The sequence below is a fragment of the Strigops habroptila genome, chromosome 11 (genome assembly GCF_004027225.2).
Source record: "Strigops habroptila isolate Jane chromosome 11, bStrHab1.2.pri, whole genome shotgun sequence".
Lineage (NCBI taxonomy): Eukaryota > Metazoa > Chordata > Aves > Psittaciformes > Psittacidae > Strigops > Strigops habroptila.
The window spans coordinates 36,708,213-36,733,380 of NC_046360.1; the positions used below are offsets into that span (position 1 = coordinate 36,708,213).

The 25,168-nt window shown below is 44.0% G+C and overlaps 2 protein-coding genes across 6 annotated transcripts; one reads left to right on the top strand and one right to left on the bottom strand.

Annotated features, from left to right (window-relative positions):
* Positions 1-568: 568 nt before the first annotated feature.
* Positions 569-13,557, bottom strand: LSM3 (LSM3 homolog, U6 small nuclear RNA and mRNA degradation associated). Of its 3 annotated transcripts, none has more exons than XR_003993641.1 (5): positions 13,449-13,557; positions 12,417-12,527; positions 11,156-11,251; positions 10,712-10,842; positions 569-651 (listed from the first exon to the last, which is right to left on the bottom strand). XR_003993641.1 is itself a non-coding variant. In XM_030500571.1 (4 exons), exons 1-4 carry the CDS (start codon positions 13,467-13,469, stop codon positions 10,762-10,764), a joined length of 309 nt encoding a protein of 102 aa, XP_030356431.1. In that variant the 5' UTR covers positions 13,470-13,557; the 3' UTR covers positions 10,440-10,761. The 3 variants fall into 3 exon arrangements, 1 of the variants encoding a protein (XP_030356431.1); XR_003993640.1 differs by lacking the exon at positions 569-651 and adding an exon at positions 8,967-9,295; XM_030500571.1 differs by lacking the exon at positions 569-651 and having other exon boundaries at positions 10,440-10,842.
* Positions 13,521-24,708, top strand: XPC (XPC complex subunit, DNA damage recognition and repair factor). 3 transcript variants are annotated; one of them, XM_030500564.1, is made up of 16 exons: positions 13,521-13,705; positions 14,427-14,625; positions 15,197-15,327; positions 15,745-15,859; positions 16,574-16,658; positions 17,109-17,266; positions 17,472-17,592; positions 17,782-17,874; positions 18,284-19,219; positions 19,689-19,849; positions 20,095-20,176; positions 20,593-20,727; positions 21,225-21,394; positions 21,580-21,673; positions 22,337-22,423; positions 23,337-24,708. In XM_030500564.1, exons 1-16 carry the CDS (start codon positions 13,594-13,596, stop codon positions 23,544-23,546), a joined length of 2,889 nt encoding a protein of 962 aa, XP_030356424.1. In that variant the 5' UTR covers positions 13,521-13,593; the 3' UTR covers positions 23,547-24,708. The 3 variants fall into 3 exon arrangements, with proteins under 3 accessions (XP_030356424.1, XP_030356425.1, XP_030356427.1); XM_030500565.1 differs by having other exon boundaries at positions 17,782-17,871; XM_030500567.1 differs by having other exon boundaries at positions 13,539-13,700; positions 14,425-14,625.
* Positions 24,709-25,168: the final 460 nt, after the last annotated feature.

Genomic DNA, 25,168 nt, shown 5'->3' on the forward strand with positions numbered 1-25,168 from the left:
GCATGATCAAGATCTTTGATCTGGGAATTGCTATTCTGTAATCTGCTGTAAAGCACCAGGAGTGCCCCTGGCACTGTCTGTATAATAATCAATGATTAACAATAGATCATGTAATTAAATCTTCACTTACAACATTCCTTTCAGAATGCTCGCCTCAGATTGAAGTTCCCACATCAGACATATTAGGTCCTCATAATATTATTAAAGCTCCTACACTTCAACTTTTAAAATTCCCCTCGGGATCTATTGTTTCTTTGTTTAATGTGTTTATGAGCCAAAGGCCCCATTAAATACAATAGGGAAACTCCCAGACCTTTAAAAACTTCGCCACCGGGGACATTTCTTAGGAAACAGGACCATTTTTGTCATTCCATCGTGTAACTATTGGAAAGTCTATTGATCGGAGAAGTTCCAGGAGAAAAACAGGAAAAATACTCCCCCCTCTCCCCCAGCTCATCAAGTCATTAAGACCACAAGACCAGCCAAGGCAGAACTGCTGCACACACAGAGCTTTCCTTCCTCCACTGCAGCTGGGCAGTCACATAACCCCGTAGTAAGAATATTTTGTATTATGATTGCTCTTTATGCCTCATCACCTTTGTAGATGCTTTCTGTAAAGGCTCTCACAAAGCCTCCTTGTTTTCCCTTGGTCTGATGCTTACATTCATCTGTACATTCAAGCTGTACATTGGATGGAGCATTACATCTGAGACAAGATATTTTGTCAAACACAGCTGAAATTGAGTATCAAACATCGACTTTAAAAAATGAATTCCCCTCCATCTTCAAAGGGACTTAAATATAGAGAGATACTCTTTACAGAGAGCAGGAGAGAAGCATGAAACCACTGTATGCTGAATAAGCTGGTGCCTACCAAAGACAAACTTCATGGTCTGAACCCTTGTTGGAAACCACTTGACTCTAATCACTGCACTCTAATCCACGGAACCAGTGAATTCTGATTTGTTTAGAAGGGTTACCTTGTCTAGCTGCAAGACTCTTCTTAACTGCTTGCCTCCTTTCTCTAAAAAGTAAAACTCATTCAGAATGTATTTAGGTGCCCTTGGTGAAGCCACAGAGGATGAGCTGGGGTGCTGCAGTTTATCAGCTCAGCCTCAAGACTCAAAGAGGGCACAGAGCTAAGGAAGGAGTTCACATCTGTGTAAAAGTGTCCCCAAGGATATGCAAGCTTACTGTATAAAAGCCAAGTCTAAAGTGAGATGCCTGGTATCGATCTGAGCAACATCATGCCAGTAAAAATGGTTCATCTGCAGTTGAGCTGGCGGTTTCTCAACATAGAAGAGCTTAGAATGAGAGTTAGCATGAGCCATGGGTGAAACAGAAATTCCTTTGGCCTCAACTAATGCATTTTAAGTGACTCCCACTTCGGGTCGGATAATTACAAATTCTATTTTGTTAAACAGTTAAAAAAACAAACACAATCTGTATTAGGCTGGAAAGTTCCACATTCCAGTGAACATGAGGAATGGTGAACATAGCCTGTGGGCCAAACACAGCCCACGCAGAGCTTCACACTGTTGAAGCTTTCATCTTCAGCACCCCGAGGTACAGCCCACAGAGACTATAGGATCTCAACATGCAGTGCTCCATCCTGCTCCAACCTAACACATATCACATGCTAGGGCCTGTACCTTCCGTGAGCCATACTGTCACATCACAATCAAGGAGGCTCCTGGCTTGCTGTACCTTTCTGTACTTGGGAGGTGGGGTGTTTCGTTTGGATTTCAAGAGGATGAGACCTAGGTGCAATTTATGTAACCAGTATAAGTATGTAAGCAGCATCCCACAGGGCTGCTTCTTGCTCAGAAGTTAGTAGCTAACAGTGTACATATTCACCCATCAGCTCGCTGTATCCTTGATGAACTTCATTTTCATATAGTATATTTCCTATACTAATATTTACAAGTCACTACAAAATACAAACCGAGCGCATTTCCCTCTGACCTCACCAAAATGCAACGATACACAACCAAAATCATACAGAAATTGAGTACATGCTTGGTTGTAAAGATGTTTGAAAAGACAGCAAGGAACAAGGTCATGCAAAGTTTCACATAAACAAGGGAATGTTCACACGAGATAATTTCTATCATATGACCCACTGTTAAATAACAAGGAGTGTTAGAAAAACGAAGCTTGAATAAATGCAATTGCAACTCCAGCTCGAATTCCTCTACAGGACTTCAGAGTATAAACCTCAAGAGATCTGGTAGCACAAGCTACCTTCCCAGATGGCCAGTGGAAACCTATTATTGCAATTAATACAGATATAGTATCCTACTATAAAAAACATTACAGACAAGTTCTGAATACACCTGTGAAGTAGCTAAGAACAGACTGAAGTGCAGAGACAACGAGTTTGCATGCCCAGAGTTTCAATCATGTCAGTTTACTGCCTCGTGCAGATCCACAGCTACCAGCTCAGAAGTCCTCATCCAGGTATCAATTGTGCTAATGACACCCGAGTTACGTAGCCGTGGCAACAGAATAAGAAAGGACTAGAGTAAATTTGTGATTTCTCATTCCCAAATCTTGGACCGAATGTGAGGATCACATCTCTTATCCTAGCATTCTTTTGAGTTACCTTTTATGGACTTGAACTTTACAACAGTGTCATCAGCCACTATCAGCTCTCTGAAGAGAAAGAGATGGAGTTACTCAGGATACGTATTTTTGTAAGACTCACACTTAAAAATATATTTTCATCTTTTTAATAGTAAATCCATATAGAAATCTTAAAACTGAGACTTGTTTTCCACCAACATTACTCACTTTTATTTACACTTTGCATGGAAGGAAACCAAATTTTATCCTGTAGGTTCAGTTTAATTCCTCTTCCAATACCTTCAGTATTGGAGATACCAGCTTCCTCCATGTTACCAGTATAACAGTGGGAACAATAATCCGTGTTCTCATGGTCCAGCCTGCTTTACTGGGCTCTAGGATTTAAGAGACCCGTTACAGAGGACAGCACACTCCCCTATCTGCAGTTCTCCATGGTCTCAGCATGCAGTCCTGAACAGACTGTTTAACTGCAATACCCCGCTTTCTTTTCTGCAGATGAAAGAAATTAGATAATAATTTATAGCCTCCTTTGTAAATGCTCTCAGATTTATGAATGAAGCATTCCTCCTGCCCTTGCTGTTGCATTCCTGCAATGGCTTTCTGTCTGAAACAAAGGATGTTGGGTTAGATGGGTAACTAATAAGCAACCTAAAAACAAAAGGAGCCCAGCCCGAGGTCAGCACGACCTGCAGTGATTGTTTGTGCCGCTCTTCGACACACACCAAGGATTAACAGCCACCCCACACAACTCCCTACAACAGCACAACAGTGAAAAGGAATGAAAAAATAAGACAAAGCCTCTGCTCAAAGAACACAAACCACCAAGTTCATTCCTAATTCATAAAGGATATTTATTTGGAGAACACTCTGGGAAGGAATCCTATGGCAATTAACCTGTGCTTCTCTGGATGCTATATGCAGCACTTCCAGATTTCTCCAGAACTTCCTAGTCCTTAGAAGTAGAAACTCTCCTGATGAGTTTCTCACAGAACCATCCAGCCCCTAAATGCCCGAGCCAGACTGAAGGGAACAGTTATGCAACTGGGCCCTGTCGAAGAGCAGAAAAGGCTGGAGGCAAATTGGCTGCTTACATCATATATTTCCATGCTCTGTTTACAACCTCTCAGTATAGGAATCTCGATTCTGCTGTTCAAGACGTGGGTGTATGTCTTCTGATGAAGGAAGAAAAACCCAAACAACTTTCTGAACATTCATCTCCCATTTCAACTGAACAGTCTTTTAAGTGTCACATGTTTAGCTGAGGGGGTTTTTGTTTGGATTTTTGAAACCTCTAAACCTTTAATGGGCTAAGCATGATGAGTGGGGAGATCTTCCATACAGCCTCTGCGAATTCTTTTTTGAGACTACAATTCCCACCATGTTCAGTTCTTCTGAACTCTTGTGTATATTCCTGCTTCATATCAGCGCTAACGAGCTAAAGAGGGGACTCTGAAGCCTGCACTCTGCACTAAAGGGACTCTGATGTTACTTTAAGCAGCAGCTTAATGAACATTTTTCCCCAATTGCAGGGCTGGTTTAAGGAGCTCCTGTTCCCTGAACTGACCAGAGAATTGATGTGGGTTAAAGCTACACATCTCCTACCTGTGTCAGTTCCCCAAGTTGCTCACACACTACAAACAATTCCTCCTTAGGCCCTGCAAGCACTTTTATCAGCAAGCACTGAAAAATTCCCCCTTATCTATCACACATACCTGCACCCACCAGCTATCATGCAGGATTGGAGAACTCAAGCAGTGCTGCAACAGCAGGTTCCAAGAACGTGGAAGCTGCATTGCTGGGTTTGGAATGGTTTTCAGGCAATGAATGCAGGACAGATAAATTCTAAAAGCTTAACATTGAATCATGAGGAAAGCCTCCATTAGCTGGTACTGAGATTACAGCCTCTGCTTTGTGGATAGGACCACATTCACACAGAAACAACTCTGAATATTTGAATTCCACCAACAGGCAGCAATAACGATCAGAAGGTTTGGTATAAAACATTATGAGCTGTGTTCAATTTAACTACAGTGTATTCTCCTGGGTTGCAGCAGAGCTTTGGATCTCTCCCCTTTTATAAGCAGCATCTCAGTCAACAAGAATTTAGCTTGGAGGAATGCATTACAAATGGAGAACAAATCAAATTAGCTCTCAGATGTTATCTGGTGATATCTTATTTCTTCCTCAGACTTCAGCTAACCACTGGAATGCAACATCTGGGCAGTTGGGGGAGGCAACTGTTTCACTAAGAAGTACTAAATATAGGTGCTACAGGACAAATCACAGCACAGTGCTTCACCACACCATCTACAGCACAGAGTGAACTAGTAACACCTTTCACAGCAGCAAATTAGGTCTCTGTAGCCTGTGTCACCTTTACAGCATGAAAAGGCAACTTCATCAGAGCAATTATATGCTAAGGAGGAGTGACGAAGTTACAGTCATCTGTTACAGAGGTTATTTAAAGAAATCAAGATCTGAAGCACCATTGACTTGTTTCTAATTTGTTCCCTGCCACTGAAATGTGAAGGCCCTGTAAGAATTCAGTAATGCATTCGATTATGACAACCATAGGTTTTATACTTAATATTCTACATACTTAAATTTAGAGCAGGATCCTTTCTTCTTTTTGAAAGGAAAAAGTTTGCTTTCATCAAAGTTCTTTGTGGTTTCCATAGAAGAGATTGGGGAATGGATTATGTGACTTCCTCGGTCAAAATTGTACACAGCATTTCACCCTGTTTAGCATGAAGTGACAGGTTCCAGTGACATACACATTGGATGCAATGATTTCCATACAACTGGAGGTTTTACTGCCCAACAGTTTAGTGGATTCACGAAGAGCAAATGAAAATTGACTGTAGCAGAAGCTCCACAACTGAGCTCCATGAGGTAGTGATCAGACTGAATCACCCCGTTGCAGAGAGCGGCTGTGGGCTGACATGGGCTTTGGGTGACATGATCAAAGCACATCGTGTGTAGCCAGCACAGATGCATAAAGCACAGGTCTTTATCAGACAACTAGTAAACAGTTCTAAAAACCTTGAGCAATTTTTATCATCAAAACCAAAGAGAAACTGGAAATCCATCAAGTACCCAAGGCATAAAAGATATTTTATGATCTAAATATGTAACACAGATTAGGCTTACTGAAATATCTGGAACTATACCTATTTTCAATAACTATTTTATGTTGACACCTAAATACTTTATTATCTTTGCAAATAAGACAATTTGTCTTTGCCATTTCAGGTTTATGCTATCCCTTACCTTCAGAATACAAAAATGTGTAAGACGAAGGAACATTCTACATACTCTGGATCAAATAACATCTTTCTATTCACAAAACGTGCTTACGCTGGAACATTCTGATCTCTTCTGAAGATTTCCATATGCACCTTGAGTGAGCAAATCTCCATGTTTACCATGTACCACACAGAGGAAACCATTGCTAACCCCCCGTCATTACCCAATGCTTCCAAAGGTTTCTGCAGTGGTTTCTGCAGTGGTTTCTGCAATACTTTGTCCTCCATGCAGGCAGCCAGCACGCCTAGTCCCTTGCTCTTGCAGGCAGTCACATCATAAACCAATCAAACACCATTGTAAAACTAAACAGGCTTTTTGGCCTAAGTTTCCAAAATTTGGGAGTAGGCCTCTCTTCCATTCAAACTAATTTGGGTAACAATGAAAAAATTCACTCATAAACAGGGTTTCTGACTACATCTTTTTCCGTCAGTGGTTCTTGCTTTCCGCTCCAACCCACATCATCTATTCTCTTCCTTCCACCCATTCTTCCCCCCCCACACTCCCCAAAAAAAAAGGCTGGCTCAGACACTGTGCTTCAATTTGCTGTAGAACTTTCTATTTTGCTTTCCCATTCTTTTTGTTTAGTATATGAAAGCAGCTTCCTGTTTAGAAACATGGGAGTCCTACACCCTCAGTAATGATGTATTCAGCCCATCAATAACATTGGCATGAATGTCTTAAACTTTAATAAGCCTGATGGGATTTTCTGTACATGTCATCATCAGTCCCCAAAACAATGCACCGCGTTTGTCATCTTGCACTGAGTCAGCTCCCTTCCATGTGTTATACTTCTAATAAGAATTCTAAGGGCTTGCAAGCTTCCTTCTCTTCCATATTTCAAATTACTGATTTCCAATGCCTACAGACCAAGAACAGAAGCACCAAGAGGAGACAGTGTTGTTGCAGCATGCCCAACATGATCAATACTCTTCTGAGCCCCTGCAGCAGTCTGCCATCACTCACACTGCTTGGATATTATAACCTATTACCCAAATCCTGGCCTTGTCCTGTGCTGGGGAATAGGAATAAAACACATAATGTAACCCCTCCTCAACTTCAGAAAACCATTCCCCAAACCCTTCCCTGTGCTGGGCACTGGTGAGGCTGCACCTCGAATCCTGTGTTCAGTTTTGGGCCTCTCACTACAAGAGAGACATTGAGGTGCTGGAGTGGGGCCAGAGAAGGGCAGCGGAGCTGGTGCAGGGCCTGGAGCACAAGTGTGATGAGGAACAGCTGAGGGACCTGGGGGGGTTTAGTCTGGAGAAGAGAAGGCTCAGGGAGGACCTTATCGCTCTCTGCAACTGCCTGACAGGAGGATGGAGCCAGGAGGGGGCTGGTCTCTGCTCCCAAGGAACAAGAGACGGGACAAGAGGGAATGGCCTCAAGCTGCACGAGGGAAGGTTTAGACTGGATGTTAGGAATAACTTCTTCCCCAAAAGGGTGCTCAGGCATTGCAACAGGCTGCCCAATGGAGTCACCATCCATGGAGGGGTTCAAAAGGTCTACAAGGGGTCTACAAGGGTGCTGGGGAGGGACTCTTCCTTAGGGACTGTAGTGGTAGGACAAGGGGTAATGGGTTCAAACTTAAACAGGGGAAGTTTAGATTAGATATAAGGAAGAAGTTCTTTACAGTGAGGGTGGTGAAGCACTGGAATGGGTTGCCCAGGGAGGTTGTGGATGCTCCATCCCTGGCGGTGTTCAAGGCCAGGTTGGACAGAGCCTTGAACCACGTGGTTTAGGGCAAGGTGTCCCTGCCCATGGCAGGGGGGTTGGAACTAGATGATCTTAAGGTCCTTTCCAACCCTTACGATTCTATGATTCTAAAAACCACGTAGATAAGGCCCTTGGTGACATGGGTTAGTGGTGGCCTTGGCAGCGCTGGAGGAAAGGTTGGACTTGATGATCTTGAAGGTCTTTTCCGGCCCAGCTGATTCTATAACTCTATCTTATTCAAATACACAGACTGGATCAAAATTTGCTTCTGTGGATTCAAAAAAAAGGCAGCAGCTTTGGGGACATCAAATAAGGTGAAATATCTGTCACTTCAGGAGTTTAATGTACACAAGTGCAAGCTTTCCCCCTGCTGAATCTTAACTGCAGTTAACTTCTTCAGCAAAGTTACTGGACAGCCATACAACTAGCACTTGAATGGGTGGGTGCAGAAGCAGCCTTCTACACCACACACAATGTGCTGCTCTTCTCCCAGCTGTGCTGAGCAGCAGAGTGGTTAACCACAGTTTATTCTATACACTGTGATCCCTCAGCTGATGCTTCCAGGCAAGCTCTAGCCTGGAGTTGAGGCATCTTAAAACCTGCCAATGCAAGGCACACATACTGTTTTACTTTAACTCTTCTGGGGGCTTGGTCTGTGCCTACATAAACATCAAAACGTATTTGGATCTTTACTTCTGGGTGAACAGCAGAGTTAATTTAGAACTGTCAGCAAGTGCCATCCTAATGAAAATCAAATGACTAATTGTGCAACTACAGGGCCTGTTGACACAGGCTACATCCATCAGGCAGGCAAAGCCAACCGAGCTTGGATTGGAGGAAATGCAGCACCATCTAGTGTCCTATGCAAGTTAGAGATTCAAAGAGATGTTCTGCATTGAGTCCACACAGTAACCGCATAGGTAGCTGACATTCAAAAGCAGTAGTACACCAGTGGTCCGACTAGACCAGCACTTCTGAAATAGGGAATTACAGGATAAAAATCTTGTTAAAGAGCTGCTGCGAGTAGAGAAATTCTTTAAAGACAAGAAACTGAGAAATAACTCTGCCACCTAGCAAAAAGATGCAGTCCAAAAGCTAAAAACAGAAGTAGTAGCCAGGAGGCTACTACTATCTATAAAAAACTAATAGAAATAAAAGCAGCAAGCTTCAAGAAGCTGAGTAATACTAAAAACTTTGGCAGACTAAAAGCATAAGACAATATAAAAAGGCACTTGAGGAAAATTAATGATAAATTCTTTTTCAAACACATCAGGAACAGGAGTCTTGACCAAGGGTTAGCGCAGCCAACAGATGATGAGAGAATAGAAAGAACAGTAAGAAAGAGACAAGACTGCAGAACAGCTTTTTAAATGATTATTTTTGTTTTAATCCACACTCAGCACAGAGGAGCTCATGGTGGCTCCCACTCTGGAGAGCTCGTTTCAAACTGTATAAAGAGATGCTACTGGACAGCAATATAATAATAATCTTTACAATCAGACAGTAAATACTTTAAAATCAGATAGTAAAAGATTATAAAGAAATCAGTGAGACAAGAATTGAGCAATCACCATGCATAACATCTCACAAAGCTTCAAAAGATGGTGACAAATGAGACAATTGAAGAGTTGTACAGGGATTCAGGTGAGCTATGTCAGGTGAACTGACCTCTTCCAACTGTGCTGATACACTGTAATAGAGAAATACCAGACCTAGATCAATGTGTTATGCTGGCAAAATGGCTCAAGTAAAGGTAATGTTGACCTCAAACCTCTCTCATCATTCTCAGAGAGCCCAACAAGTGTTATTAACAGGCAGAAGTTCCTGAGGTACCAATACTTTGTGTATCATGTCAGCCCTCCACTACAAAAAAATCATATTGTACAAAAAGGAATGGAGCAGCTTTCACCAAAAATCAAAGCATGAAGTATGTTCCTCTTCTGAGTGTATATACTTTACTGCCAAAAAGTCAGTATTCCTTTCAGAAGGATCGGGTTTGGAGCTTACCACTGCAGACCTTGCATTCCTCACCTCTGCCACAAGCTGTGGACTGAGTTATGAAGGTTTTAACTGTAGAAGAAAGCAGAGCAAACTGCTTCTGCTAACCCTGCAGAGCCTGCCTAATAAACTTTAGGTACTTAGTTCTTAACTCACCAGTTAAGCTCTGTAGGAAGTGACATAGCATAGACCTACATCTCATAGGCCTTTCACATATAGTTATTAAAACATTTCATAGCACAAGCGCCTTCCACCACCACCCCCATACAAAAAGAATAAATTGCAAACAGGGTGGACCTAAGAAAGCACGCCTGCACTGCAGGGGACTAATAAGCATCTTATGCAATGAGCAGAGTTTAGTGTATTCAAGAACTGGAAGAGGCTACACAGTGGGAAATGAATATATGCAGCAGGCAACTCAACAGCATGTGAGGCAGCGACCTCAGCCTCAACTTATGGCCTTGCAAACAATAGCTCTATTAACAAAGCCACAATCAAAACCTCTGAAAACACTGTAAAGCAGCTCATCTTCTTTGCATATATTAAGTGGAAGATGCATTTATACAAAAATATACACACTATTTCTCTGCTACAATGATAAGCATCAAGAACTTGAACACAGAAGAGCCATAAATCATAGAACTGTAGATTCATGTACTATTGCCCCCTCCAAACATCAATCTGCCAGACTCAGGTATTAATAAGGGCAGAAATTAACACAACACACAAAGTTACTATTTTCTCAGGAAGTGAGGCTACATACTACAATTTAACATAGCACTAGCTCTACAGAAAAACCTAAGAACGTCTTCAACATAAAAACGTGACAAGTCAAATGTGAAAGATAAATCAGATTTATTGAAAACAAAAAATTCAGACAGTGCTATTAAAGATTAAAAAAAATGAAGGATTCTTTTACTGAAGTGACAAAACAGCCAATTTACATCAATTTGGAGAAAATCAGGTTGGGTTTACGCTGCTTCAACTGACTACATCTACTTTCCACAAGACAAACTGCGTTCCTTCCCCTCCCCTCCCAAAAGAACAGCCCAAACCAGCCTCTAAAAAACACACACAGAATTTTGAGACACATGATCAAAACACAAACCATTGTCCAAAAGCCTGAAACTTTCCAACAAGGTTAAATCCTCTGCTGCTTCAACCAACCCTCAACGGGGGAGCTACAAGCACAACGCCGTCACCTCTGACAAAGAGCATCGGAATATTCCTTTTGGTAGACTACGAAGGAAAGAAAAATTTACATTTACAAAAGTGTAGTTTGCACAACGTATCTGCTAAGCATCTGACCAAACACAATCCTAACAGAACACAAGAAACAACTCCAATAAGCATAAGCTCAAACATACAACATCCTGGCATGCTGAATAGATCAATATAACACCAAGCCTTTGATTATCCTTTGTACTTTCCTAACAATTTGCCCCAAACTTCCATGGGTTCATAAAGTAGACAGCAATAAACTACTTTAACAATATAACATAGTGTTTTTATTCCCATAGAAAGCTTTTTTAAAGCTAAACCAAGTCCTTACCTTATATATCTCTTCGTAGGTTTCTTCATCAATCTCTATTGTAGTTACAGTTTCTTCCACATCGCCCAAGATCATATTTAAGTGCTGATCATATGCCTGTAGGAATGAAGGTAGTTTATTATTTCTTTCAAAATTCAAACAGAAGCTTATTGAGGGTTTTAGCAAGACTTTCAGACATAATTAGTTCAGCCTGATTTTGAGCAAAATATGCCACTATGTCAAAACAAAGCAGTATCAGTTATAGTTGTAATTCTAAACAAATAACAACAAATATGGTACTCTGGAGCATACAAAAAAGGGCAGACATTTATGTTTACTGAAACAAGGAAATAGCTTGAAAGTATTCAGAGAGAACACATACAAGAACAGAGACAGACACTTTATTACCATTAAACCAGCTACACATTCTCTGCTGCCAGCCCAGCCTCCTGCAATTGATTGCCTGGGGGCAACTTAAAGGCCATGAAAGCTGTAATTCATACAATGCTCCAAAGATTTAAAACAAGTACATGTTCCAAAAACCTTGCAAAAGCATGTTGCAAACTACACATGCGCCTCATGGACGTCTCCTCATCTTTGTGCTCCGAAAGGAGCTGAGGCCCAGTTAACGCAGGGACAACTCTTCCCCAATGCAGCACAGTACTTGGGAAGGATGACTGACAACAGAAATTAAGAGTCTGCCTCATCAAGAGACATATCACTCTCAGAAAAAAGCACTTACACAAATGAGACCTGCAGAGAATCCAGCTGAGTACATATCCCATCATACCCTCTTAGGGTGTGCCTTGAGATACTTGTTTGATAACGATAATCTTATCCTTAGTTCAGTCTTAAAGAGACCTCCGGGTACTTTACAAGAGGCCTGCAGCATTATTACTTATTGTAGACACAGAAACAGAAGCGAAAAGCAGTGGAATGAATTCCTTGGTATCATTCAGGACACAAGAAAAACAAAATACATCTCTTGACTCTCGAAAGCAGCATTTAACAGCAGGCAGAGCACTGAACAGATTTCCCCACCAATCACATTTTATCTTTGATAAAAGCAAGGGTTCAACCCTTGTTACTAAGATGATCTCTAACTTACCTTCTGTAACCACATCCACACTTTTAACCATGAGATACAACTACTTACTTTTTTAAACTGATTTTTTAAGCAATCTGCAGAATATTACAGGTAAGCTTGTGTAACAGTATATGAAAAAAGGCTGCCCAGTGCTTCACTGAATAAGCATGGTAGTGTTCCAACGGTTTTACTTACATGTAGTCTGCCTCTGAGCTCTCTGTCATTCCTCATTTTGACATAGATTCGCTCATCGAGACTGAGCCTGATGAGATCAAGCGGCTCCTCTACAGTATTTGTAGTTTGTTGCTAAAAAAAACCAAAACAAATAAGCAACAAATTTAGTAAGTTATTTGCACAGAAGCAGCCTGTGGTTGCAAGACACAGAAAACAAAGACGTAAGAACATGGATATATTCCAAATCATTCCTTCACATCCCACTGGAGGTGAGTGCAGCTGATAGTACCACTCTATGGATGTTCACCAGCCTGAGCAAAGGACTTCAGTTTAGTTCTAGGATCACGGCTAAGATGTGTGAATATCTTTGTGCATACCCTGTGGCCCACTGCTTATTTCCTTCTCAGTGAGGCAGAGCCAGAGGTGTTTTAGAATCATACAACCACAGACTGGTTTGGGTTGAAGGGACCTCAAAGCTCATCCAGTGCCAACCCCCTGCCATGGGCAGGGACACCTTCCACTAGAGCAGGTTGCTCCAAGCCCCTGTGTCCAACGTGGCCTTGAACACTGCCAGGGATGGGGCAGCCACAGCTTCTCTGGGCACCCTGTGCCAGCGCCTCAGCACCCTCACAGGGAAGAACTTCTGCCTAAGATCTAACCTAAATCTTCCCTGTTTCAGTTTAAACCCATCACCCCTTGTCCTATCTCTACAGTCCCCAATGAAGAATCCCTCTCCAGCATCCTTGTAGGAAGCTTCCCAAGGAGCTCTCCTCCCTTTCCCTCCTCCGGCAGTTCCTTAGGGACACGGGCCTGCAGCGAGCCGTGCCCGCAGTGCTGACCACCCCGGCGGCAGCGCAAGGACCGAGGCCGTGCAATAAGCTCATTTCACACCGAAAACGTTCCCTCGGGAGGCTGCGCCTCTCGAACGCTGCCCAAGCGGGAGGCTCCCCGGGGAGGTACGGCCAGCCCCGGCTCTCTCCACCTTACACCCGTCCAGCCGCGGAGGAAAGCCGGGAGCCGCCGGGAGCGCGGAGGGAAGCGGGATCCACTCACCTGGTCCACCTCATCCGCCATCTTTCAAACCGCCTCCCGCGCTCTCCCGCGAGACTTTATGGCCCTTCCCCTTCCCCTCCGCCGGGGCCGGGGCGGGGCGGGGGGCGGTGGCACCACGGTGGGGTCCGCCGCGGCCGGGACGACCATGGGCAGGAAGCGCAAAGCGTCGCCCCGGCCTGCGGCTGCCGCCAGCAAGAGGCGGTCCGGGAGGCTTGCGGCACCGCGGGGCGATCCGGAGGAAAAGGAGGAGGAGGAGGGTGAGTGCGGAAGGCAGCCGGCCATGCCGGGCCGGGCGCTGCGCCATCACCGGGGCATGGTGCCCTCCGGGCCTCTGGTGCTCCGGAGGATCAGGGAGCAGCGGGTGTCAGCGCAGGGGAAGGGCCGTTACCTCAGGCTGCAGGTGTCGGGTCCTGTGGTCACAACATTGGCACCCAGAAATCGGGGGGATAAATCCGTGTGTGAAACGGATTTAACCCACAAATGTCTGGAAGCATTGACAACGGCTGAAAATCCCCCGGGAATGGTTTGCTTCACCTCAACCGGTGCCCTGGAAGTTCTCCCGAGGAGCTTCCCAAGATAACAATTCCTTGTGAGTGGCAAAGATGATGCTTGTTTTTCAGCTGATCCCATAGGCGGGACTATAGGAATCTTTATGTAATTTGGACAGGTTGAACGGGGCTTGGAGCAACCTGCTCTAGTGGAAGGTGTCCCTGCCCGTGGCAGGGGGTTGGAGCTGGATGAGCTTTAAGGTCCCTTCAACCCAAGCTATTCTATGATTCTTGTGCCTTACCTTATTATGAGTATTTTACTTAAACAGATCTTGTTCAATTCTTACCTATTTATACAGGATCAGTGGCAGGCTCGTCATTGAGAGTGCTCACTTTTTTCTCTAATGAAGTCCATGGAGGTTTTGTTTTGATTGCCATGGAGGTGAAACTTCACACTTTAACACATCTGTCTTTCTTCTGTCCCGTGCAGATGATTTTGAAGAGAAAAAGCCCAGAATAAAGAAGAAGGACTCAAAAGCTCCAGCTAAGAAGAAGAAAGAAAATCGTGATACTGGAGGTTCAAACTCAACAAATAAACCTTCAAAACAAAAAGGGGCAAAATCACTGATAAAAGAAAATAAAAAAACCCCTAGAAATAAAGAGAATCATTACAAAGAGGAAGCGTGCAGGCAAGTTTAATTAGCATTCATGTTTATAGGAGCTTTCTCTTGATGTTATTTGCTTGGGACCTGGTGCTGCATATATGCTTGTAAGCAGTTTATTTTAGCCTATCAGTCCAATTTAGTACATTTGTGTCACACAGCTAAACAGAAGTATTGTCTTCTTCATTCTTCCTTAGGACTCTCCTCATTGCAGAGTCAGTCCTGAGGAAGATAGTTTGTATGGGAAGCAAATATAATGGTTTAAATATAAAGTTTTATTTCATTTCATATATTTCTAACATGGGAATCCTTGTGGAATCCAGCATGAATAGAAATGTTGGCATGAGATTTGGGGTTAAAATGCTAAGCAGAAATCTTTAAACATACCATTCTGTGGTGGTTCTTTGAATCCAAATAGAATATCAGCATGGTCTTACAGAGAAAGTACCTGTGTTTAATTGTCAAATAATCTGTTGTTACTGATGCAGAGGTCATGCTTCATTTATTTCCCTATTTTTAGTGTGTTCTTTCTCTGTTTTTCTCAAGTAAACAAGCACCTACATTTCCTGACCTTAAACCATTATGATAATGTTAACAGTGACTTGCTGAAGCCCCCTCAGAAGGAGATAAAGTTGAAGAGAGAATCTCCTGTTAAAAAAGAGATGGATGAAGACAATGCTGATGATGACGATGATGATGAAAGTGAAGATGAATGGGAAGATGTGGAAGGTAACAATTACATGTTTATTCATTTTAAGGAGTAGATATTGTTACACACTTATTTTTGTGTAAGTTGATTTTGGAACCGTTTCTCATTTGGATTCAGGTAAATATATCTATATTCTGTATACCTAAAGTATGTTCCATGTGCATATCTATCTGTATCTCTAAAAGCTCATATCTCACAATGCTTTTAGAATGGTTCCAAAGTAGAAAAAAGCCAGACAACTACTGACCTGATGGTAGTGCCTTGAATTTGACTTTGTTGGCTTCTGTTAAAATTATGCTACCATGCACCAAGCACTTTCTCAGTTGTTTGTGTGTCTAATATTGAGCAGCTGAGAAGGAGTCAGTTTGAAGATTCAGAACTGTGACATCCCAGTAAAGCAGAGAGGACATGAAACCAACCGAGCTTTGTTTTTGCAGAACTCCAGGAACCTGCCACAGATAAATTAGAAGCTGCCGTTCTTCCGGTGTTGCCAAGCAACCCTGTTGAGATAGAGATTGAAACCCCAGAGCTGCTGAAGAAAAGAGAGAGGAGGTAAGAACAGGGAAGACAGTGGAGGGCCGTTAGAGGATGAAGTTAACAATATGCTAAGTCTTGGCTGTCATTGACTTTCTGCGTTCTGGGTGGAGATCCTCACTTTGTGCAGATGACGTTGACTTAGAGTGATGCGAGGTTATGGATGGAGAGCAGTTTACACACTGACAATACCAGAAATCTTCAGTGGAAGTTGGTGGAAAGGGAGGCATTTCAGCTTCCTTGAAAATCAAACGTGTAACTCCATCGTGCTTTAATATCTACATTCCCAAACCAGGGACAGCAGTAGCTCTCTTCAAGGAGAGCTGTGGCTGAATGCCATTGTTTTACTGTAAGTGTCTTAACAGCTCAGATGGAAACCTCTGTGTGCCTATACCTGAGGTGTGAATAGGTGGTCAAATGAATGTCCTCAGCATCTGGGAGCATTACACCAAGGAATTAAAAGTTTAGTATTGACCTGTTCAAAACTAACTGGTAGAATTTAGGCCATCTGCATATAGCAATCTCTCAGTAATCAGGTACATGGAGTTCACAGTTTATTAGTCACATGCATCCTACATGCCTATTCAGACAGACAATAACTAAACTTCCATGAAGCGTGCACAGAAAATTCCCTGGGATGGGTTCTCTCTGTGAACTGATCCAGTTCAGGAATCTAGACAGGCAGGTCCATAGAAACCCCACAACATCCATTTCTTTTGTGATCTTGTGCAGAGAAAAGTGGAAAGCTGCGTTTGAGACATATCTTCGGAGAATGATGAAGCGTTTCACCAAGGAGGTTCGTGAGGACACACACAAGGTATTGGTCACAGAGAACCCTGGCAGAGAAAAATTTGGGCATAAAGATGTTTGAACTGATTTGTAATTAAGAAGAAACTAATTTTGATCAGTGTGGGGCCTGTAGTCCTCTCTGCTCAGTAGACTTTTAAACTGTAAGTTAGAAACATCACTGCATTAGTAAAATTCTAACTCAAAGCAGGTGTGTGTGAGTGGGATGTGTATTTCTCCACTGAGTGTGTTATCTGCTCATTCTGTCAGTTAACATCAGTCCTGTAGAGCAGGAGACACAGGGGCTTCAAGGCTTTACTGTCTTCTGATGGTGATCTGAAGACAGCTCTGTGTCCACCTCGTGTGTACTTGGGAGGCTTCATTGTTGCCTGTCTGTTAAAAGGAGCAGTAAAGCCTTCCTTATTTTTACCGTGCAAAGAAAAGCTCTTGTGAATTCACTATAGAAACTTTTCTCTCTCAGGTTCACCTCCTGTGTTTATTAGCAAATGGCTTCTACAGAAACAGGATCTGCAGCCAGCCAGAGCTTCATGCCATTGGCCTGTCCATCATCCCCACTCACTTCACAAAAGTGCCTGCAGACCAAGTGGACCTTCAGTACCTTTCCAACTTGGTGAAATGGTAAACCTCTCTCTTGTGCTCTCACATAGAATGTAGAGCCAGGCTTCAGGGAGAGGGGTACATGTAGTTACTGATTTTCAGTGATTTTTCTGGTGTTAAGGACAAGGGTGAGAGTCTGTCCTTTTCACAGAAGGGAAAGGTGAACTATGAAGTTGACGAATAGTGTCACAAATGCTAGACCGTAACTAGGTATCTCCTATTTCAGGTTTGTTGGAACCTTCACTGTCAATGATGAGCTTTCAACTGAAAAAGGAGAGTCCCTTCAGTCAACCTTGGAGAGACGCTTTGCCATCTATGCTGCACGGGATGAGGAAGAGTTGGTTCATGTAAGTGACTGGGAAGAGCGGGGCTGGTTGCTGGGTTTGGATGCTTGATGAGTGCTGTCAGGGAACACACAAAGTAGTGTCTGAGGAATGGATTTGTGTCAGAACCCAGAATGTAAAGAGTTTCAAGAGGGGTTTTTGTTAATATACCTTGAAAGAAGGTTAAAACATGCTTTGTTCTCTCTTTTGCAGATATTTTTAATCATTCTGCGAGCGCTACAGCTGGTGTGTCGCCTCGTGCTGTCTCTTCAGCCTGTTCCTCTCAAGGAGACAAAAGCAAAGGTAGTTTGTGTTGGGTGTGTGGAACAATGAATAGGTCACTGGTTCAGAGAGTAGGATTGGAAAAACTTTCTGGCTGTTGCAGCTTGAAATGAATCACTGCATGAACCAGGGGATGACCATGTTCTGTCTCTAGTGCAGAACACACAAACCCTTAATTTTTAGGTTTCTCCTTAAAAAAACCACCCATGTTGTGTGTTTCAGCAAAGACTTCTTACGCTTCAGTGGTTTTAAATGTCTTTAAAACTTTCAAGGCAACAAACACTTGCTGTTCTCCTCTGCCATTTGCCTGAAGTTTTCAAGTCCCTGAGACGTGCAGACTGACCATCCTTTGGTCTGCGTGCACCTCGTGCTGATTTCAGTCTGCATTTTTAACATCTTAGCGTAAAAAGTGACCGTGCGTGTTCCTTTGCAGGGGAAAAGCTCATCCAAGAAGCAGTCTCTCAGCAATACCTCTGAGGGGCAGAAGAGCTCTGCCACAACGCCCAAAGCTGTGGCCAAAAAATGCCCCTGCAAAAAAGCCAAGCAGGATGAGAAATCCTCAGAGGGTGAAGAAGACAACAAGGAGTCAAAGAACCTCAAAACTGCTCAGCCCAAAAGGCCACACAAATCAAAGGTGACTGAAGGCAGCCAGGGACAGAAGGAATCTGGTGATGGGGAGAGCAGTTTAGTGGAAAAAGATGTTCCAGTCAGGCCCAAGAACGATCGCCGGAGACAAGTGGCCTCCAAAGTGTGTTACAAAGAAGACAGCAGCAGTGATGAGGGCAGTGTGTCAGTCTTTGAGCTTTCAGAGGAGGAGAGCGATCTCTCTGATGAGGATTTTGAAACTGTCTCTAAAAGGCAGAGGAGATCACTGGGCTCTCAGAAGGCAAAGGTAACAGCTATAAAAAGCCCCAAAGCTGAGACTTCAGAATCGAGGGTATCTCAAAGTTCATCTGGAGCTGAGCCTAAGCCAGCAAAAAGTCCAGCTCCAGCCTTGGCTCCTGCAGCGAGAAAGAGGAACAAAATCATTTCTAGTGATGAGGATGGTGGGCAGCAGGAGGTAAGGAAAGCAACGGGCACAGACCAGTGGCTGGAGGTTTTCCTTGAGCCTGAGGACAAGTGGGTGAGTGTAGACTGTGTTCATGGCAACGTTGGCCAGCCCCAGCTGTGCTTCACATATGCCACAAAGCCACTTTCCTACATCCTGGGATTTGACAATGATGGGAGCGTCAAGGATGTGACACAAAGATATGATCCGGTGTGGATGACGGCAACAAGGAAGAGCCGTGTGGACCCTGCGTGGTGGGAAGAGACGCTGCAGCCATACAGAAGTCCCTATGTGCAAAGAGACAAGAAGGAGGAAAATGAGGTAAATGGCAATAGGTTATTAGGACATTTAGTGCCAGGAGTCCAGTGCTTGGCTTCTCATTCAGGCAAAAATCATTAGGAATCTTTCCATGATGAAGGAAATTTGTGTCTGAGCTTGAAATGCTCAGAGGGAGCATGTTTTAAAGGGAATATACAATGATGGATTAATATTAAATGGTGGCTCTTCAGATAAATTTTCATAACAAAAGTACAGGACAGCCCATGCTGGAAACTTACTCATGGTTTCTGTACAGTTCAGCATTATCCTTCTCACAGTGAGTCTTTAAAATACATAGATCTGGGTACACGTCAAAGCACTTACTTGCCACAAGAATGCTTTGGTCTGTGGCTCATCTCATTAAGTTTCTGGTGGTTTTTTTTCCTTGCTATACTACAATCATTCTGATTTTGTTACAAAGGGTAGTGCAGGGGAGTTGTGAAATCAGTCTTTTTTTGTACAATTCCTACAGTTTCAAGTTAAGCTCCAAGATCAACCTCTACCAACTGCAATTGGAGAGTACAAAAACCACCCTCTTTATGCGCTGAAGAGGCACCTCTTGAAATACCAGGCGATCTATCCGGAGTCGGCTGCTATCCTGGGGTACTGCAGGGGGGAGGCTGTCTACTCCAGGTGAGTAGAGAACGGGTTGTCATGTGCAACTGTGATCTTTATAACAAACTGAAGAGCTAATTTTTGTGAAGGCCATGATGGTGTCAGCAGTAATCTCAGGCCACATGCATAGACAAAGAGAGGCATTTAGCTGCTCAGACCGCGTTTGTGTAACACTTCGATACAGCTTTTCTACCATTCCTAATGTAATAACAGTTTAGAGAGACTTCAAAACCCTTATGGTTCCTTCCTTTTGGCCTTTGTAGGGACTGTATACACACGCTGCACTCCAAGGACACTTGGTTGAAGCAAGCTCGAGTGGTGAGGATCGGAGAAATGCCTTACAAGGTAAGAGGGTTTGACTTCCTCTGCCCTCCAAAGTTCAAGCTCAGTTCTGGTTTGGCGTTTGCCTTCCTTCTGTCAGCAGATGTATATTTCTGACTTGCATGGCTTGTGGTGTCTGTATTGGGAATCTGTGCCTCTAGTTCCTTTATACCCAAAGCTCAGGTGTCTCTTCCCACCCCAAGGGTATCAAGCAGAGCTGCACACTTTCCATCTTCAAAGGCATCCTAGAGTTCTATATGAACTGCAGGATGAACTCCCACAGGTGCTGTGGGGTATCACTTATAAGCAATAGACACTGAAGGTAGGAAATGGGCATTTCTTCTCTCCCAGAGCGTTCTCCTTTGATGTCCTAGGGAGGTCTGAAGGCACTGGCAGCTTGTTGTTGCAGTGTTACAGGCTTGGTTGTTGTATTTGTGCAGATGGTGAAAGGATTTTCCAACCAGGCGCGGAAGGCGCGTCTCGCAGAGCCTGCGAACCAGGACAAGGAGGACCTGGCGCTGTTTGGCCGCTGGCAGACAGAGGAGTTTCAGCCGCCTGTAGCAGTGGATGGAAAGGTAGTTGGGAAGGCAGAGGGCTGCTGGTAAAGGCAGTGTTTCTATGGAGCTGTGGGCTTTATTTTTCCAGAAGTTGCATGTTTTAGAGGTGAAATCACAGTCAATAACCTCTGGATTCAAGATTAAGAGTTCAGAGGTTACTGTATCCAAGAGGAAATGGGCAGAACTTCACTGAGGACTTTCCCCAGTACAAGTGATGAGTGCTTGCAGTGCAGGCTGCCAACTTCATCATTTCATTGATCTAATTTTTTTGCCCATGTTTGTTTTGCTAATTCTCAGCATTACAGCCTGAGTAGTAAGGCCTGGGCAGAGGACATAGCTGGGAGATAACCATGCAGCTAAAATCGAGCTTGTGCCTTGTCATGTGAATACTAATCGAGTCCTGGAGTGGAAAATAGCAGGTCAGAAGGAAGGGAGAGTCCCTGAGCTGGAGTAGGGACTCTCACCTCTCCAGAGAGCAAGACTCTCACGGTTTCTCTTTGATTTTGCAATGACAGGTTCCTCGGAATGAATATGGGAATGTCTATCTCTTCCTGCCATGCATGTTGCCCATTGGCTGTGTGCACCTGAAGCTCCCAAACCTGAACAGAGTGGCGCGGAAGCTGGACATTGACTGTGCTCAGGCCATCACTGGATTTGATTTTCATGGTGGCTACTCACACCCAGTGTATGTAAAGCTGCTTTGGTGTACCTGACAGATCTTGATGTCCTGCACAAGTTGTATACCCTGTGTTAAGGAGCACATGTGATGAGTTACACACTTAGATCTGATGAGGCAGTTCTGGTTAGCAGGCATTTGCTCTCTTCCTGTTTCCTTCTAGTAGCTGACCAAGGATTGTGTTTTCATTCTAGCACTGATGGCTACGTTGTCTGTGAGGAGTTTAAAGAGGTGCTCATTGCTGCCTGGGAGAATGAACAAGCAGAAATGGAAAGAAAGGAGAAGGAGGTGAGAATTATTTTTGCAGCTTCCTTATTTATTAAGTAAATTTAATTGAAACTAGACAGGAAAACAAGGATGGGCTGCGTAACAGGAGGCATGGAGCTCTGCGACCATGAGGGGCCAATCTGCGTCTCCCCTCTGGCAGGTTAAAGCCATTCCCCTTGGCCTGTCCCTACAGGCCCCTGTCCAAAGCCCCTCTCCAGGTTTCCTGGATCCCCTTTAGGCACTGGAACTGCTCTAAGGTCTCCGCTTAAGGAGCCTTCTCTTCTCCAGGCTGCCCCAGCCCAGCTCTCTCAGCCTGGCTCCAGAGCAGAGCTGCTGCAGCCCTCGCAGCAGCTCCATGGCCTCCTCTGGGCTCACTCCAACAATTTTATTCCAAAATGAGGAATACACATACAAGGTTACAGTTTTGGGGGTGGTGTAATTTACACAGTCAGGGAGCACGTTAGAAAGTGGCAGCAGTTCATATGTTTAGCAGATAACTGGACACCAACACATTTTACTGTTAAGAAATCCACTGACCTGTAACCTTGTAATGTGACACGTGTAAGTTGGTGTGGAGGTTTTTTAATGGCCGTTTAAAATCCTAAATTTCCATTTTCTGTGGATGTAAATACATTGAAACTTACAATGGTAAATTTCTCTCCCTTCAATAACAACCCCATGTAGAGGCGTGAGAAGAGAGCTCTGGGGAATTGGAAGCTGCTGATAAAAGGACTTCTCATCAGAGAGAGACTGAAGCAACGCTACTCCAAGGTATCTGCATTTCTATTAGTGATTTCTTTTTCAGGGTGGTATTTCATAGAGTCATGGAATCTCAGACTGGTTTGAATTGGAAGGGACCTTAAACCTCATCCAGTTCCAACCCCCTGCCACGGGCAGGGACACCTTCCACTAGAGCAGGTTGCTCCAAGCCCCTGTGTCCAACCTGGCCTTGAACACTGCCAGGGATGGGGCAGCCACAGCTTCTCTGGGCACCCTGTGCCAGCGCCTCAGCACCCTCACAGGGAAGAGCTTCTGCCTCAGAGCTCATCTCAGTCTCCCCTCTGGCAGGTTAAAGCCATTCCCCTTGGCCTGTCCCTACAGGCCCTTACCAGATGTTTTTCCACTCTCCCCAGTGTGTTATGTTGCCAGCTGCAGTGTGTAGAACTTCCACAGTGTAGTTGCTCAAAACCAATCCTCTTCGCTGTTGTTAGCATGTGACTAACAAGTAGTAAAAACCACTAGACCAGAAATTTTTTGTGGTCATGTCCATGTAAGATTCAGTGTTGTGAACAAGAGATTAGTATTTCCTAAAACAACATTTTTTGGTAGTATAGTCTGTTTTGATATACCCCATTCCTCGAGTTACTCCTCCAAGCCAAGCATGTAGCTAACAGGACGAGAGTGGGCTGCTGCTTGCTCTTAATCTTTTCCCTGTTGAGAAAGGTGGAAAGGGTGATCATCTTCAGCAAGTTTGGGTTTAGTCTTCCATCATCAAAAACACTTTGTGTTGAAAGGATGCTTGACATCCAAGGGCAGAAACACTCTGCTTTGGTGGGAAACCCAGGCCACTTAATGACTTTGTAATGTCATGAAGTGTTGCTGTGACAGATGAGCCTGTTCAGAGAGGGGCAGTTTCGAGTGGTTTCTAGAGCAGGTTTCTGATTTTCCCACCTGTTTTTTCCAGACTGAACCACCAGCACCAGTGACAAAGAAGGGAGCGGCATCCTCTTCTGAAGGAGGAGGTCCGAGCTCAGAGCCTGCAGTAGGGAATGTGGATCTCTTCTGGCCCCAGAATCGCCAGTTGGAGATGAAAAAAGAAGAGAAGACAACCAGAAAGAGCAAGCGGGAAAGGAAAGGAGAAGAAGCACATTTGTTCCCGTTTGAGAAACTGTGAGCAGAACAAGCTTTGCTTTTCTGTTCCCAGATACAGGAGCAATAGTCACAACAGGTATCCTTTACCAGTTACTCTTCCTAAGAAGATGAAGCCCTTTCACTTGTGTTTCTGAGCTGTCAGGGACCAGCCTCACTCAGTATCCAGAGCTGCTTTTGCTGTCACAGGTGATGAGATCCATCCTTTTATTCTTATATCCATGGACTTAGAAGAAGCAGATGTGCAGTGGTACCTTCTGAGAAGATCACTTTGTGGTGACAGGGTTTTCTGCTCTCTTCTGTATCACTTGGCACTAATACCTCTTGTTTCTGAGGCTTTCCTTCCTTTAGCACTGGCTTTTCCCATTTTTCTCCTTCCCATTCTTTTCTGCTTGCTCGGGATGACAGCACGTGGCTGCTGTTTCATTCTGCAGCGAGCTGGCTACCGAACTACTAACACCTTGTTTGATTTGTACCTTACACATCTCAGTGGTGAGGTGGAGCTCTGGTCTTGCTGCCTCATCATCACAGAAGGGGAAATACTTCCCCTGAGGTGTAACATGCAATCAGGAGTTGGAGGAATCTGGAAATTCACTTCCTAAAGAATCCCTGCTGTTTGTGAAACACAGGTTTGGCTTTTCAGCCTGCGTCCTCCTTTGCTTTCAGGAACTGAGGAGAGAAGCCCTCTCCTCAGTTCAAACTTAAGGCTTAATATGGCTTAATTTCAATATATACATGTATTCAAATATATATATACATGTATACAGATGTATACATATATATACATATATTCAAATTACTTCAGTTTTATCGACCACATGGGTATGTTTTGCGGCAAAACCTGTTAAAATGGCCAAGTGTCACTGGCAGAAACAAAACTCTCTGAAACCAGAGAGTTTGCGTTACCACAGTCCCTTAGCATTTAAAAGCTGTTGAGAGAAATATTACACCTGCACCAGCTTTTCCTGCAGTTCTGCAGTAGAAATGCTCATCTGTCTGTTATAGTTGCACATAAGTAAGTTACACTGACACTGTCTCTTCAGAAATGGAGGGGAATAGTCTAGTTGCTGGGCACTGTCACAGAGGAAAGCTTGACATCCAAGAAAATAGCTTATGCTTAATTATGTTCAGAAAAAAGCTTTATTTTTGTACTGTATTTGTAGAATGAAATAAAATATGGAAAAAGAGCGTGTGGTCCATGACACCTCCCCTGTGGGCAGCTCATCCTGCAGTGAGCAGCTCTTGCCCTGCAAGCCATGGGCAAGGACACCTTCCACTAGAGCAGGTTGCTCCAAGCCCCTGTGTCCAACCTGGCCTTGAACACTGCCAGGGATGGGGCAGCCACAGCTTCTCTGGGCACCCTGTGCCAGCGCCTCAGCACCCTCACAGGGAAGAGCTTCTGCCTCAGAGCTCATCTCAGTCTCCCCTCTGGCAGGTTAAAGCCATTCCCCTTGTCCTGTCCCTACAGGCCCTTGGCAAAAGTAAATGAAGACATTATATTTGCACTGACTTGTGCATAGTTACAGAAAGAACCCCACTGTAGCGTAGGAGGAACCCAACTCCAGCTTGGTGAAGAGAGACTTAAAACCAGTATGGGACAGTCTCCAACCTCAAGTACTGGTTATAGCAGAAGTACATAAATGTGAG

Excerpts from the sequence above, each read along its gene's own strand:
- LSM3 (XM_030500571.1), bottom strand. The coding sequence starts at position 13,469 with ATGGCGGATGAGGTGGACCAG. Across the intron at positions 12,528-13,448 it reads TGGCGGATGAGGTGGACCAG|CAACAAACTACAAATACTGT; the intron begins GTGAGTGGATCC and ends GGTTTTTTTTAG. Across the intron at positions 11,252-12,416 it reads AGCTCAGAGGCAGACTACAT|GCATATGATCAGCACTTAAA; the intron begins GTAAGTAAAACC and ends TCATTCCTACAG.
- XPC (XM_030500564.1), top strand. The coding sequence starts at position 13,594 with ATGGGCAGGAAGCGCAAAGCGTCGCCCCGGCCTGCGGCTGCCGCCAGC. Across the intron at positions 17,593-17,781 it reads ATGAGGAAGAGTTGGTTCAT|ATATTTTTAATCATTCTGCG; the intron begins GTAAGTGACTGG and ends TCTCTTTTGCAG. Across the intron at positions 20,728-21,224 it reads CTGTAGCAGTGGATGGAAAG|GTTCCTCGGAATGAATATGG; the intron begins GTAGTTGGGAAG and ends TTGCAATGACAG.